The 17,545-nt window shown below is 37.5% G+C and overlaps 1 protein-coding gene across 1 annotated transcript; it reads left to right on the forward strand.

Moving 5' to 3' along the window:
* The first annotated feature begins 5,446 nt into the window (after positions 1 to 5,446).
* Positions 5,447 to 11,689, forward strand: LYG2 (lysozyme g2). Its single transcript, XM_007501118.2, has 4 exons — positions 5,447 to 5,820; positions 6,825 to 7,021; positions 8,885 to 9,023; positions 11,508 to 11,689. Exons 1-4 carry the CDS (start codon positions 5,637 to 5,639, stop codon positions 11,624 to 11,626), a joined length of 639 nt encoding a protein of 212 aa, XP_007501180.2. The 5' UTR covers positions 5,447 to 5,636; the 3' UTR covers positions 11,627 to 11,689.
* The last annotated feature ends 5,856 nt before the right edge of the window (positions 11,690 to 17,545 follow it).

The raw sequence follows: 17,545 nt of genomic DNA on the forward strand, positions 1-17,545 counted from the left end.
GAATATTATGTAGAATTCTCTCCTGTTCTACAATGAAAATGTTCATTTAATTTGGTGTTTACTGAGTTAAAAATAAAAAATTTAATTTAACTTAAAAGAATCGCCATTCATTTTTGTTTTTAATGTATTGATTCAAAGATATTTTATTTCCCAATTACATATAATAATAATTTTCAGCATACGTTTTCCAAAATTATAAGATCCAAACTGTCTCCTTCCTCCCTTCCCTCCTCCCACTACTCAGAAATGGTAAACAATTTGATCTGGGTCATACATGTTTTATCATGCAAAACACACTTCCATAAACATACTCATACAAGACCAAACCCCCCCCCAAAATTGTAAATATACTGTTGTGAAAGATAATATGCTTTGATCTGCATCCATTTGATTCAATTCATCCATTTTTCTCTGGAGGTGGATAGCATTCCCTATAATAAGTCTTTCAGAATTGCCCCAGATCATTGCATTGTTGAGAGTAGCCAACTTTTCACAGATAATCATCATCCAATATTGCTATTACTGTATACAATGTTCTTCCAGTTCTGCTTATTTCACTCTGTATCAGTTTCTGCAGATCTTTCCAGATTTTTCTGAAATCATTTTGCTCATCATTTCTTATAGCATATATATATATATATACATATATATATATATACTATACTATATATACTATATATAGTATTCCATCATCAACATGTAGCACAATTTGTTCAGCCCTTCTCCAACTGATGGACATCCCCTCAAATTTCAAGTCTTTGCCACCAAAAAAGAGCTGCTATAAATATTTTTGTACAATTAGGGCCTCTCCCCTTTTTTATTAACTCTTTGGGATACAGACCCAGTAGTGGTATTACAGGATCAAAGAGTATGTAAGTTTTATAGCCCTTTGGCCATAGTTCTAAATTGCCCTCTAGAATGGTTGGATCAGCTCATAATTCCATGAACAATGCATTAGTGTCCCAATTTTGCCACATCCCCTCCAACATTTATCACTTTTCTTTACTGCCAGATTGGCCAATCTGATAGGTGTGATGTGGTACCTGTGTAATTTGAATCTGTTACCTTAAAAACTATGATTCCCAGCAAAACTACAATTCCCAGCATTCTACTCACTTCCTGTTATTACATGCTGATGTAGACAGGATATAAATTGAGTGGAGTTCTGTATTTAACTCTTTCCTTCCTGTGGCAGCTTTGGTGGAGCGGGATTTTTGAGCAGGTAGAAAAACAGTCACATGGTTCTGTTTTGTAAGATCATAAACTTTATAAAAATGATACTTCAAGTATTGGACATTAATGTTAAATCCTACATCCCTCAAAATTTTTTAAAATTTGTATTTCTCTAATCCAGAGTGATTTAGAACATTTTTATTTGATTATTGATAGCCTTGATTTCTTCATCTGAAAATTGCATGTTCATATCCTTTGACCATTTACCAATCCCCACGAGTTTTTAATAGGGCTTGGACATGCAGAACACCATTCAATTGTCAAATGAACAAAGTCATTCATGGGTGATAGCCCCCACACTGACACTGGCTATTCTCAGCTTGCCATATTGTACATGAATGGACTTGAAAGTGGTGTGTTGTAAGGAGAAAGGCACTGATTTTGGAGCTGAGAAAAATGAACTCTGGCTCTACTCCTTGCTATCTTTGTGGCCCTAAGCAAATCATTTCATCTTTCTGGGATTCCCCAAGTTTCTTCATAAACAAAAAGAAGGTCTTGGCTAAGAACCATGAGTTCCCTTCCAGCTCTGAGTGTTACAAAGAGCTTCGATAGCAGTTGATGGTGACAATCAAAGCGACAGTGATAATGGTGGAAGGGGACAGTGGTGATATGATAAATTAATCCCTCCCAGTGTCCTAGACCTCCCAATAATCACAAGAATCACTTCTCTGGTAGTCACCTTGAGAACCACCCTATTGGCTAGTATTATCCCTATTCAGTATAAAAAATACATTTGAGTGACAGATGAGGAGTAAAAAGAAAAAGAAAAAGAAAAGGTGTATATTTCACACAGGGAACATTGGGCTTGGAAATCAAGAAGACTTGGCTTTAGTCCCCATCCTTGACCCTTATTACCTGTGTAACCCTGGGAAAGTCATTTAACCTCTGCTCCACGATTTCTTTGTTTATTAATTGAAGGAGTTAGACTTAATGTCCTTTGTCTCTTCTGGCTTGAAATCTAGGGTCTTATATACCTCTTCCATTTGGTATCTCCCCATGACTGAATTTCCACATTCTTGCTTTCTTTTCTTTTTTTGAAACCCTTAGTTCTAAGACAGAGAGTGGCAAAGGCTAGGCAATTAGGGTTAAGTGACTTGTCCAGGTTCACACAAATCTGAGGCCATATTTGAACCCAAGTCTTTCTCTACCCACTCTATCTAGTTGTCCCCAATTTCCCAGTTTTCAACAGCAAAAGAGCCCTATTTCTTTTCCTAAACTCATCCACAATCTTCTCCCTCCAGGTTAGGAACCTACAAACCTACTCTACCTAATGCCTAGCTTTATAATTCTCTCACAGAACAAGTCATTAATCAGTAAGTAGCCTGAGAGCCAAAGGAACATGTATTCCCATGAAGTACTTGTTAATCATGGAGAACAAAAAAGATGGGACTCTGCTTGTCCGATTTCCAGGCTATAAATCTGAGCATTTCTTGTTTATTTGTTTATTATTAGTTTCTTGGACACAGATTTAGAAGATGTTTGCTTGATCACAATATTAGAAATCCTCAAATAAGTCAACAAATTAGGCCCTCCAGTGTCTCCTGAGGAGGGGTGAGTTATTACAGTAATTAATTAATTGAAGTTTAGAAAACGCTTTCATATCCTTCTATTAAAGAGGCTACCTAAGTTCAAAGCACCATAATAATCAGGCCTAATGAGGTCAACAAATTAATTTAGAAGAATTCAAGCCATATATAAAGCTCCTCTTGGAGATGGGTGTTCCAGGACAAGGGCGACGAGAGACGGGTAAGTTCCCATGTCACTTTGTAAATATCCCATAGAAGCAGTCCTTGGGCTTTTGAATGAAGGAAAGCCAGCTGATGAATCATAGAGGATCGTGCTGCTGAGTCTGTGTTGTAGGACAGAGAGAGAGGCAGGGGGAGCCTACAGAAAACTGCTCTGGCTAGCCATGAAGTATCCCAAGCAAATGGAACCTGGGTTTTGAAAATCTTTTCAAAGAGGGAAGGGAATTATTCTCTCTTCATCCAAATCAGATTAAGTGGGGAGGAAGGAAGGGAAGCCATCTCTTTTGTCTTGTATAATTTAAATCATAGTCAAAGGCAGAATATTTCCTATTAATGGCGCCCTAGTCACAGTCATGGAGCAGCTCCCACTATAGCCCCAAAGGGGTCACCAATCTAATTTAAATGCCACTATTCTGAGGACAAGAAAAAATAAAAGGGCAAAGTGACAAAAACTAAAGGCTGCTTGGAGAGGCTGCATTAAGTACAATCCTGGGCCATTAGAACTTTTGCCCTTTTTCATTCCTAAATAATTATAATTTGCATTTTTTATTGTCTGAATCTATGATTTCCTTAATGTGGGAAAAACTCCCTAGGGTGGAAATTCCCTTCAATGATAAAATTTGGGTTGCTTGAGAGCACTGAGAAGTTGAGTCACTTGCTTATCGTTGTGTACTAGAGGTGGAACTGGAGCCCAAGTCTTCCTGATTCCAAGTCCTTCCTATAGACTATACTGTATTTCCTCTCTTTGCGCCTAGGCAATGCTTAATAAATTTGTTATGCAATATATATGTTATTATGTATAATATGTTATTGTATATGAATTGGATAAACTGAATTGTAGTCTAAAAAGAGAGAAGAAAGGGCTGTGTTTGTATACCTGTCTGCCTTTCTGTGTGCATGCATGTAAGGTTGTAAAATGAATGGAATAGAACTAAAACAAGTTTCGAGTTTGCATTGGGGAAAGAGACCAGAATGGTGTAGGAAAAACACTGGACTAGGAGTCATAAGGTTTGGATTCAAATTTTGACTTTTCCATTAATTTCCTGTGTGACCTAATGTAAAGCACTTCATTTCTCTGGATCCCTAAGGTCTGGAATCACACAATGCACAGAATGAGGAGGTTAAATCTCTAAGCCTTAAAACTCTATAGTCTGGGGTAGCTAGATGGCATGGTGGGTAGACAACAGTCCTAGAATTGGGAGGATCTGTATTCAAATGTAGCCTCAGATACTTCCTAGTTATTGTGACCCTGGGCAAGTCACTTAACCCTATTTGCCTAGCCTGTGACCAGATTCTGTCTTAGAGCTGTTATTAAGGCAGAAAGTAAGTGTTAAAAAAGAAAAAAAACCTCTATGATTCTGTACAAACAACAAATTTATCTCCTGCATGCACCTGAAAATTTTCTGCAATAAAGATTTAGGCAAGGCACTGAAATAAGAACTTCATTGACTTTTCATTGGATCAAAGTATACTTCTTTATTAATATTCTTTACTAACATTTTTATTTTTTCCTACTTAAACCACTTATTATCAAAAAATCATTCCAGGTTCTGCAGGATAGGATCCATCATCATGTTAATTCCTGTCACTTTTTTGGGTCTTGCTGTCCTCATTGGTAAGTTTGTGTGTGTGTGTGTGTGTGTGTGTATTTAACATTGTCAGTATTACTCTCCAAACCATAGTGTGCAACAGTAACTCCTAGAGTGCAGTTTATTTTTTTTCTGTTTTTTTTTTACGGAAATATTAAAGTAGAAGTGAGTTAAGTTCAACTTTCTTCCCTCAAACAACTAGAATATCTTTCTACTTTACTCACCATTATTTCAAGTCCCTCAGGTACAAGAAGGGACACTTTAAAGTATTATAATATTATATAATATAATAAATATATGTAATTAATAATATTTGATGCCAGAAAACCTCATCCTCCTTGGCCCTGGGTTTTGTTTCATGATAAACTGAGATACATCTGGACAAGGAAGGTTCAGAGTTTTGGGGTTCCCCCTTACCCCAAGGGGCAATTTCCAATTTTTGCTTGGGGTATAAAAATACCTGGTCTCACTCTGCTTAAGTCCTGTTTCTAGCTCATTCCATGGGACAGAAGATTATAGGCTGGGGATGAGAGGTTCTTTGGAACAGACTGATACATATAATTATTCATCAAAATGGTTAATAATACTACCTTGAATCTGCATTGCCCTTGACCTTAAAAGATCTGAAATAAAGCAGCAGAATGTTCTTGAATGAATAAGTTCCAGGTGTGCTAAGCATCACAAATATATTCTAAAAGTAAAAGGATATACTCAAGTAAGAAGCAAAAATTCTCTCTTTTTGGAAGTTTGGTTGATGGTTTCAGGGATGCCATGGAGGGACTGCATTCCCCCTACTCTAAGTCTTTTCATTCTTCTGCATATTGCTTCCTAATTGATCTTCCTAATGAATAGCACTTCTTCAGATCAAAAACCTCTTATGGCTCCCCATTGCCTATTAGGGAGGGAGAGAATAAGTCAGGCACTATGCTAAGCGCTTTACATATATTATCTCATTTGATTCTCAGCAATCTCGTGAGAGAGATTCTATTACTATGAATGATTATCTAAAAAGGGAAAGAAACGATCCAATGCTGTGGATTTAATCATATTCAAAAAGACACCCCACGTCATGTTTTCTCAGTCTTGGTTTAAAATAGCCTTTTGCTTTTCAGCTCCGTCTGAGGGCACTTATTCACATCCCCAACCCGTGAATCCCTCCTTCCAGCCTCATCTGTACCATGGTTGCTATGGTGATGTCATGAGAATGGATACCCCAGGAGCCTCTTGTAACACAGACAGATTGATCCACTGTGGTGAGTGCACACTAAACTTCCCTTTCCATCCTCCTAGGACTCTCCCTTAAAGAAGTTGCTTTTATATTTATATATATTTTCCTCTGTTTCCTTCTCCAATTCCCCTTTGCCTATCTCCCTGCTATTAAAATTAGAGAACCATAGAATGAGCTAGAAGAAACCAGAAAGACCAAACTGCTCATTTTACCAATAAGGAAACCAAAGCCCAACAAAATAAAATGACTTGCCTTAACCACTGCGTGATCAGTTGGGACCGGACCCCAGATCTTCTACATTCCAGCCTCGTACTTGTTCCACTACACTAGCTTGATTTAATTAAAACCTCCTTGCCTCCGAAACATGATTTCTGAAATTTCTTTGTGGGGGTGGGTGGATTGAGGGGAGGGAGGGTCAGTTTGGAAATAACTTTCTATTTCATCTCATGGAAGTTGGAAATCAGGGAAACATACAAGTATCTCTTCTACATCACGGGGGTATGGGGTTGAAATCCAGAGTAAGATTTTTTAGCCCTCCCTTTATACCAAAGAAGTCTGAATTTTTTCTTTTTCTTTTAGGGATGTTTCCAATAAAAGAAATTGCATATATTTATAGTGTTAAAAGATAAAATATGTTGATATGATACAATGTTATCTTTTTTATGCATTTCTGAGTTTCTAAAATTTTTCTGTGTCATCTGTAGTTTCCACAAAATTCCCATTAATTTCTTATGCCTAGACCCACAATATATTTTAACTAATATAGTAGTAGTCTCTCGGTAACCGAGGAAAGTCATGATGTGGAAGGGTTACCTACAGTTAGAAGAACACCACTTAAGAGTCAGGAAATTTGGGTTCTCTGAGGCTTCTGTTTGATCTTGAACTAGTCAAATGGCATCATATGATTGCTTCAAGTGACTCTCCCAACTCCTCTACGTTTTAAAAAAAAAAATTCCTAGTCACTTTTAAGAATAAAGAAAATGAATTAGAAAAGTAGAAAAAGGATAACGATTTCTATTTCTGCTGTAGGGATCCGTGGCTCAGAACTGTTTGCTGAGATGGATTTGGCACTTATGATGAAATATCAAACTATGATCAAAACTGTTGGACAGAAACAATGTGTAGATCCTGCTTTGATTGCTGCAATTATCTCCAGAGAGACCCATGCTGGGTCCGTGCTACAAGATGGCTGGGACCATCAAGGACTTAAATTTGGTTTGATGCAGGTAACTGTCAAGAAGCAGTACCTATGGTCAGCAATGAATCTCTCCTTTCCAACCAAACATCAGTAAAACCAGAAACCCTGTCGGTTATGGCCCCTTAATGGGAGGAAAGTGTGGTACAGAGGAGAGAAGGTTGGACATGGAGTCAGAGAACCTTGGTGCAGATCTCAGCCCTTCAATTTGCAACCTATATAATCTTGGACGAGTCATTTCATCTCTAGCCCTTAGTTTCCTCATCTAATAGGGCATTTACTGAAATAATGAATGGTTTCTAATCAACATCTTTCTGTAGGGCCCCTCTCGCATAGGTGACTCTAAAAGATGCCTCATAAGAATGTAGGAGGGGGACAGCTAGGTGGTTTAGTGGATTGAGAGCCAGGTCTAAAGATGAGGGATCCTGGGTTCAAATCTGGCTTTAGACAGTTCCTAGCTGTGTGAGCCTGGGCAAATCACTTAACCCCATTGCCTAATCTTTATTGCTCTTCTTTCTTGGAAGCAATACACAGAATTGATTTTAAGATGGAAGGTAAGGATTTAAATATATATATATGTATATATATATATATGTATATATATAATGTAGGAGTTAGATGAATGAGGAACAAGTGAGTTAAAACTTAGTTATTATTTAGATCAATCTTGTGATCTTACTAGTAGAGGGAACTTCTTTTTTGTTTTTTTAAACCCTTAAACCTTTAAACATCTTCATGACTTGGAGGCTCTCTGCAGCTTCAATGGGGAAAATGCTTCAAATGGGGAAAATGTTATAAAAAAGCCTGTAGATGGATATTTTGCCTAATTAATTTTAAGAAAATAATTATATTAACAAAAGACTATTTTCCAATAGCACAAATAAAGAAGAGAATACATTTTTATCATTTTGAACCAGAATTCTAACTAATTAAGTAATATTCCTTACTCTTAGGTAACTCAATGAAAGATTGTTCTGGGAGGCAGGACGGAGAGGATTTTAAATTATCCAAATAATTGCCTTAACTCTATGTAGTAAAAGACTCCATTGTTAGAAATTAGTGTTTGCTATACATAACAGGATTATTGATATTTTACCCTAGCTAATTATGTGAATGTAAGCTAGTTTGCCTTCTCCCAGCTTCAGTTTCTTCTTGTATAAAATGGGAATACTATCTGGGATTATTGGGAGAAAAACAGGAATGCTTGTCCTTTGATGGGGTTTTTAATCACATTGATGAAGGCATATTTTCTAGAGAAGCTATCCCAAGTACGAGCTATTATTTTTAGACTGTTTTACTTATATATTTTGTTTTAACTGTGAAGATCTGCCCTTTGAGTTTGCTTTTGAATAATGTTATATCATTTTTTTTCATACTGGAGCTACTAAATACTCACACACCCCCATTTTAAAAAGCTATTATTTAAATAATTTATATCTACATATATTTGCATATATTATTTAATTTACATATAACTGTTATTTGATATAACTAACTATATATATAACTATATGTAAGAGTAATGCTTTATTGTGTATAAAGTGACATTCATTATTATACTTGATCCTCACAAGAGTCCTCTGAGATAGGTAGTGTAAATATTTATTCCTATTTGAAACAAGGGGGAACTAAGGCTCAGAGAGATTAAATGAATTATCTGTACTGACAGTTAGCCCATGTACTCAATTCAACACATTATCTTTCTGTTCATTGAAGAAAAAAAAATAATTTGAAGATTGGCTCTTTGAGAATAAGAAGAAAAGCTCAAAATTTGAGAATAACTTAAATTAATTACTTTAATTAAATTTAAACAAATAAATTTCAAAGGCAATGACAACAAAAGAAAATGATCTTTTCTCCCAGGGATTCTGAGTGTGTTATTTCATTTATCTAGCTTGATAAACATACTCATCACCCCACTGGAGCCTGGGATAGTCAAGAGCACCTGACACAGGCTGTAAAGATCCTAACTGACACAATTAAGACAATCCAGAGAAAATTCCCAACATGGAGCATGAGTCAACACCTGAAAGGTAAGTCCCATTTATTTGTTGAAATGAGCAGCGAATAAAATTCTGACCTGGGTTGGCAGCGCTGAAGCTGTTGCTGAATTGACATTGGTAAATGAAGACTTGCCTACCAAAAGCCTATTCAGGATAATAATCTGTCATACTGAAGGCTCCTCAGGGATTCTGCACTTTAGTGTCTCATTAGCCCAGTCCACCATATTGGAAACAAGGTGGGAAGAAGGAATGTCTTGAGATTTTGTGTGTGAGATTTGGAATCTTTGGCTTGGGTTTAAATCCTGTCACTGCTCCTTACGCCCCGAGGGGCTCTGGGTAGGTCACTTAATGTCCCTTGGCCTCTTTCCTCTATAAAATTAGGGGTTTGGACTAAATAGCCTCTGAGGGCCTTTCCAATTCTAAGTCTATCAAGCCAATATCCAATAAACATTTATTAAGCACCTACTAAATTACAGGCATTGTACTAAGCACTGGGGAGACAATTTTTTTAAATCCTTACCTTCTATTTTAGAATCAATTCTAAGCTCTCAGAAGAGCAGTAAGGGCTAGATAATGGGGGTTAAGTGACTTGCCCGGGATCACACAACTAAGATGTGTCTGAGGTGAAATTTGAACTCAGGGCTCCAAGTTGGTGCCCTATCCACTGTGCTACCTACCTATCTGTAAGAATACAACGAATAAAATGGCAGGCTCTGCCCTCAAGGAGAATACAATCTAGTGGGAGGAGACAGCACACAAAAGAAGGCTAGAGAAAGGAGGAGGTAAGGGACTGGACTCCAGGAGATGCTCTTTGTAGTTGAAACCAGACAGAAGAGCAAGTGCAAAGTAGGTCCGGCAGAGTCTAGTTTCTGCCCACTATAAAGCAAGGCATTGGGAGGAGTTTGGTACCTGCCTCCGCGTCCTCCAATCAGAGATGCTGGATATGCTCTCCGACAAGGCTCCTGGTGCTGATGCCATGGCGAGATTTGTGAAAAGAGATCCAACCCTGAAGAAGTTGAGAATGTAGGGAGTTCATTTCTGCCGGGAAGTTTCCCATTTGAGGATAGGACACTTTCATATGGGGTCAGTTTGATTTCTTGAGCTCTGGATTAAAAAGAAATGAGCTAGTGGGAGTATAACCCGACTTTGGGTATTTGTTTCTGAGCTCTTGATTTTATGAAGGACTTAATTTTTTTTTTTACCAAATACACGCAATAATAAATTTTTACACAATTTCCCCAAGTTATATGATCGAACTTACTTCTCTCTCCCTCCTCCTCCTCCTCCTCCTCATGTTGGCAGGTGATTCGAGCAGGTTATCCATGTATTATCATGGATATTTCCATAGTGTTCATTTCTGTAAGTGAGTAATCTTATAAAACCAAAACCCCCAAACACAAACTCAAATAAACAAATGAAAAATCATATGCTCTCATTTGCATTCCAATGTCAACAGTTCTTTTTCTGGAGGTAGAGAGCATTCTTTGCCCTAAATGCCTACGAAGAACTTAAATAAACTGGAGGGTATGCAGAGGAAGGCAATCAGGATGTGGAAGGTTCCTGAAACTGTTTTCTACAAGGATGACTTGAAGGAACTGGAGGTGTTTTGCAGTTGGAGAAGGCTTTGGCTCTAGGGCAGAATTACAATCAATGGATGGGAATTACACAGAGGCAAACTGAGGCTTCATGTGGGTGAGAAGTTCTTAGAGGTGATGCAGTGGATAAAATGCTAGACTAAAGAGTTCAAATTCAGACCCAGACACTTACTAAATGAGTGATCCTGGAAGACAAGTAACCCTTCTGCCTCAGTTTCCTCATCCATAAAATGGGGATAATAGTTCCTATCTTCCAGGTTTGCTGTAAGGGTCAAATGAGATATTTATAAAATGCTTTGCAAATCTTAAAGAGCTATACTAGCTATTATGGATTAAAGCTGACTAGAAGTAGAATTGGCCTGCAGAGGGAGCATGATGGTCCTCACTGGAAGTCTTTAAGCAAATAGACCAAGTGACCATTGGCTAGATCTGATGTAGTGAAGATGCTTGTTCAGCTATAGATTGGACTAATTTCCCCTGAAGTCTTTTTTATTCTGAGGAGACAAAAGTTCATATATAGACAGTTACTGTCACCAAAATGAAAAGCTCCTGCAGTCAGGGACTAGGTCTATGTCATTATTCTTACATAGTCTAGGACAAGCCTAGGCTTAGCAAATATTTTTGAAGGATAAGACTTACTGACGTTCAGTTTAGATCCCTGAATGCAAAAGTCTCTCTTAGCAATAGTAAGATCCTATAGGATAAGAATAACACTTTGAAAGATACTTACACTGAAGATGACCTGGAGGGGAGAGTCTATTTCTGACCAGGAAACTTTGACCCATGATCTGCCATAATAGACATTTGCCTGTCCTACTTCTAGCTGAAATTCCTCATTTAGTTCCCATTTGGGGGGTACTCTTCCTTTTTTCCAATTCTCATTTCTCATCTCAGTCTTAATGCTTTTGTTCTATTCCAGGTGGCCTCTATGCCTACAGATCAGGGATTGATGCCCTTGTAACACCTACTGATGTAGAAAATGACTACACCAATGATATTCTTGCCCGATGTAAATTTTATAGGAGACACGGCTTCTAAGTTTGAGGAGACTGGTCAACTAGATCACCATTTAGTAGAAGAGAATGAGAGAGAACATGTTATTCTATGCACACTTTTACCAATTGTTTGAATAAACTAACTGCTAAATTTCCCTCTAAGAAAAGTGTTCTTACGAAGCTGAGAACAAGTATTTTGCAAGATTACCAATGAGGGCTAGTACACAAAGGATGATTACGAAGCCTTGTCCTAGATGTGATTGCTCCCCACACTGAAAACAGAACCTGAACAAGTCTTCAATAGCGGGATCCCAGAGGTTGGAATCCTTGATCCCACCCTCCTAGTTACCAATGTCTCGTATCTAGACCCACGTCCTTTTGGAATTGGTGACCCTGGAGCTCCATCTTCTACACCAGTGACTGTACCAGTTCTGGGATGTCTGTTCTCAGCATACGATCTCTAATTGTATAGGCTCTGTTTCTAGGCTATGCCAAAAATCACTCCTCCTCATGCTCTACCCTAACACATAAATCATACTTGCACAAAGCCTTTGTGTGTCACATAGTTGTCCAATCTGTGAGATTTGGGCATATCATTCAACTGGCCAAATACATCCATAAGACTTGTCAAGTAGTAGGTCATAATATGACCCTGAAGCTCATCATTCAACTTTTGGCTCAATATATCTATCACAACCCCCTTTTCTTAGTCCTTAAACATCTCTCAAAAAGCTCACCTAAAGTAATGCACTTAATCCAGCAGGGTTTTCATCTGACAGGGGTTCATCTCTATATGCCTGATCATTGGCTTGCTTTGATAGCATCTTGGCTTCCTTTCAAATGGCTGGAAATTCTCCAGCTATGTAATCTCTTCCATTAAAGGTACTACCCCCACCATGCAATGGGAGGAAGTGTTCTTGACATATAGACCCCCCAGGTCTGCTCCTTTGTGAACATGTAAGTCTTTGTTCTGAACATCAAGAAGGACCGTTGTGGGAAATGTAGTCTCTCTCTTCATTGTCCCCTGGAAGAGGTGTAGAGATAATGGCTGGTTTTTCCAAAGACCTAGGGAAATATTCACCTTGATTTGCACTGGACCATTGGGTTGCTCTGATATTTTTAGTCATCTTGTTTAAAGTTCTATTAATTATTCTATTAAGAGTCTTCTACCCTAGGCAACACTGACTTAGGTGATTGGGAAAGGAGTTTCTGCTTCCATAGTACTACTGGTGTCTCTGACATAGACCACACACACACACACACACACACACACACACACACACACTATGATTTAAAAAGTTATGTCATAAGCAAATTAATGGACACTGGAAGAAATTACCTGTCAGATCTTTGAATTAAGGAAAGACTTCAAGGCAAAATGGATAAATTTGATAACATAAAATTAGTTTTTGAACAAAACAATGCAGCCAAAATTAAAAGAAAAATTAGGAAAAAAATCTTTGCAGCAAGCTTCTCTGATAAAGACCCCGTTTCTCATATAGAGAACTGAGGCAAATTTATAAGAATGAGTCATATGCTAATTGAAAAATGGTCAAGGGGAATGAATAGATAGTTTTCAGATGCAGAAATCAAAGCTACCAATAGTCATATGAAAAAATATTGTTTAGGATGTATGGCTCTAGATCAGTAACCACACCACCCTGGCTATTAGTGATGTTAAGATCTTTTTTGTATGGGTCTTCTGTATATTCTTGCCAACTCTTTTTTTAAAAATACCATTACCTTCTGTCTTAGAATTGATGCTAACAATCGATTCCAAGGCAGAAGAGTGATTAGAGCTTGATAATTGGAATTAAGTGACTTGCCCAGGGTCACACAGCTTATTAGTGTATGAAGCCAGGTTTGGACTGAGGACAAGTCTGTAGGCTTGGCTCTCAATCCACTGAGCCACCTAGATGGCCTATATAATGGCATTTTATTTTATTTTAATTTTTCCCGTGGTTACATAATTCATGTAATTTCCACTTTTCTCCTCCTCCCTCCCAGAGCCAATATCCAATTCCACTGGCTTATACATGTATTATCACTCAATACCTATTTCCATATTAATCATTTCTGTAATAATTTAAAAAACAAAACAAAACCCTACATCCAATACCCATATAAATAAGCAAAAAATCAAATGTTTTCCTTTTGTGTTTCTGCTCCTAAACCTAACCCAGTTCTTTCTCTGGATGTGGATAGCATTCCTACTCATAAGTTCCTCTGGATTGTCCTGGATCATTGCATTGCTGTTAGTAGCCGTGAGTTATATTTGATTATCCTACAATGTATCAGTCTCTGTGTACAATGTTCTCCTGGTTCTGCTCCTCTCGCTCTGCATCACTTCCTGGAGGTTGTTCCAGTCTCCATGGAATTCCTCCACTTTATTATTCCTCTCAGCACAATAGTATTCCATCACCAACATATACCACAGTTTGTTCAGCCATTCCCCAATTGATGGGCATCCCCTCGTTTTCCAATTTTTGGCCACCACAAAGAGCGCAGCTATGAATATTCTTGTACAAGTCTTTTCCCTTATTATCTCTTTGGGGTACAAACTGTTAAGATAGAATTTGGGGTAAGGAAGAAACACGAGGAAAACATATAAATAAATCTGCTTTATTGTTTGGGAAGAGAAAGGAATAAGGGTTTAGGGATATACTTATTCTCATTCTTATTTTAAAACTAACTAAACTATATCAACTATGTTACTAAACGAAAACCTTAACTTCCCAAATTTCCCAATCTTACAGCAGGAGTCTAAATCAAAAAGAGCCAGTATCTTTTGCTGTTAGATGTTCAAGTAAATCCAGACTGATGCTGCCAGTTGCCAGAATCCAGAAAAAACTCCTTCCTCCGCTGATCACAGGCAAACTTCTCTTAAGGTCTTTCAGAAGAGCAGACACACTCAGAAAACAAACTGTTGGTCCATAGAATCTTCCCAGATCCGCAAGCTCAGGCTCCCATGTGACCCTTGGTCACATGCCACTGTCAATCATTCCTAAGGTTTGCATTTCTCAGTTTTTTGCAACAGTCTGGCAAATTGCAAACCTTTTCATCTTTTATCACAAAACCCAGCAGTGGTATGGCTGGATCAAAGAGCAAGCATTCTTTTAAAGCCCTTTGTGCATAGTTCCAAATTGCCTTCAAGAATGGTTGGATCAATTCATAACTCCATGAATAGTGCATTAGCATACCAATTTTGCTACATCTTCTCCAACATTCATAATTTTCCTTTTCTTTCATATTAGTCAATCTGATAAGTGTGAGGTGGTATCTCAGAGTTGTTTTGATTTTCTTTTCTCTAAATTATAAGAGATTTAGAAAACATTTTCATGTGCTTATTGATAGTTTTGATTTCTTCATCTGAAAATTGACTATTCATATCCTTTAACCATTTGTCAATTCGGGAATTCTTGTACATTTGACTTAGTTCCTTAGTTTTTTTAAATTTACCTTCTATCTTGGAACCAATACTGTGTACTGATTCCAAGGCAGAAGAATGGTAATGGCTAGACAATTTGGGTCAAATGACTTGCCCAGGGTCACACAGCTAGGAAGTGTCAGAGGCCAGAATTGATCCAAGATCTCCTGTCTCTGGGCCTGGCTCTCAATCCACTGAGCCACCCAGCTGCTCTCAGAGAGTTTTGTTATAATTTTTTCCCCCAGTTTGTTGCTTCTTTTCTAATTTTAGTTGCATTGGTTTTGTTTGTACAAAACCTGTTTAATTTGATATAATCAAAATGATTCATTTTATATTTTGTAATGTTCCCTATCTCTTTTTTTTTTAAACCCTTACCCTCCATCTTGGAATCAATACTGTGCATTGGCTCCAAGGCAGAAGAGTGGTAAGGGCTAGGCAATGGGGGTCAAGTGACTTGCCCAGGGTCACACAGCTGGGAAGTGTCTGAGGTCAGATTTGAACCTAGGACCTCCCATCTCTAGGCCTGGCTCTCAATCCACTGAGCTACCCAGCTGCCCCCTGTTCCCTATCTCTTGCATGGTCTTAAATTCCTTCCTTTCCCATAGATCTGACAGGTATACTATTCTATGTTCACCTAATTTATTTATGATTTCACTCTTCATATTTAGGTCACATATAATGGCATTTTAAAAGGCCATCACAGTTCTTTTCATAATGTTGATTTGTTTTGTTTATTGACACTCAGAGTTACTATAAAGAAGAGAATGATGAAACATGCCACCCACCTCCGGACAGGCTCTAGATGCAGAATGAGACAAAACTTCAAAATTGACCAGAAGAGGAGGAAAGTCTCTCAACAGGCTAGAAATAGATCTGAAGGATATAAGGCCCCTCCCTTTAGCAAGGAATGTTTCTGGACAGTAAAAAACAAACAAACAAAACCCAGCAGTTTGTTTTCCATCCTTTCCAGCTACATGGCTGAGTTAGGTTGTTATTGAATATTTTTCTATTAACTTCATTCTCCCACAAACTATTGTGAAGATAGCACTGGCTTTAGGTTTGATAGTGTGACTTCCCTCCTAAAGCAACTGGAGAATTTTTTTTTTCAATATGGCCATCACATTTTCCTATTGCCATACATAATATTTCAGAGAACAACAGCCCAAGAAAAATGATTCTTTGAAAATTTGCAATAACTATTTACAAATGGTCAGATTAGTCTTGTCCACATTTCTCTACATCTACTTTTTGGACATTCATGTTTTCAAATAAGAAACCTTCCAAATTTGACTATGTTAATGTCAGATTGCTTTTGTGAAGTTCTTCAAAAACTTCAAAAACAAAAAAAAAGAGATACAGAATTGAAAAGGATCTCAAAAAAGAGGTTGCCAGAATTAGCAATCTAATTATTAGCAGAAAGCTTTCCCAGTACCTACTTATTTAATTTCTCTCTTTTAATTCATTCTTTCCTCCTCTCTCCTCTGTTTTGGGAAGAAGCTAAGAAAAAATGATAAGTTAATAATAAGGGACTATATTGATTGGTAATTGATAACTAATAGATCAGGCAGTTATCTTCTTTCTTCGGTCTTTCCCTCCTCCCTTTTATAGGTATAGACCTCCCTTTTCCTCCCCTCCCCTCTTCCTTCTTCTTCTGGTTTCTCTAAATCAACTTAGGGGTGAGTTTATGTTTATCTCTGTTATTTGAGAAATGATGTCTTTAATTTCTCCATCAAGTTGTTTTACTTGTTTCTGCCTATCATCTGATCTTTTGCATTTGTCATCACTCACAGATTTAATTTCTTGCACTAACTTTTCACTGTTTCTTTTCTGTTTCCCCATAATTTTAACAGTCGTTTTTTTCCCTCTATTTTCTCCATCTCCATGTACCAAACTACATACATTATAATCCTGACTTCATAATTCTCTCCTAACTATGTCAGCATATTTGGGTTTGTCCCTGATTTTATAGCATCTTTCTTTCCCTGTAAATCTGTTGCATGTTGAGTGGATTTCAATGTACAATGTTCACAAGTAGGCTTTTGCTTATTGTATTTTACTTTTGCACTGTTACTAACTTCATACTTTCTTTTTTAGAAAAGTCTTTGATCAGGTGTCCTATCTTATGGCAGAAAAAACATTGCCTAGTCTCTCTCTGCACTGTTTTTGGTTTATAAGCAGGTTTTGGGTATGTCCTAACAGTATTCAAATTCTTAATTCTTCAATCTCTTTGTCTCTTAAATTTTTCTGTGATTCTTCCAATTTTTTTCTGCAAATCTGCCACCTGTTTACTTTGATCTGTGACTGTCAAAAATGTATGACGCAGTCTCTTGTAATTTGATTAAACTTGGGTGTCATACTTGGGAATATGTTTTTTAAAGTGTTTTAAGTGTTGTGTGCATTCTTTCAAAAATTGTCTCCTTACATGGGCTACAGACTCTTCCATGTTTGTCTCTAAGCCCATTATATTCAGCCATCTCAGACAGGCGATCAATATAAGCTGGATGTTCTCCTTTATTTTGCACCAATCTGTCAAAT

The sequence above is a fragment of the Monodelphis domestica genome, chromosome 8 (assembly GCF_027887165.1).
Source record: "Monodelphis domestica isolate mMonDom1 chromosome 8, mMonDom1.pri, whole genome shotgun sequence".
Taxonomy (NCBI): Eukaryota; Metazoa; Chordata; class Mammalia; order Didelphimorphia; family Didelphidae; genus Monodelphis; species Monodelphis domestica.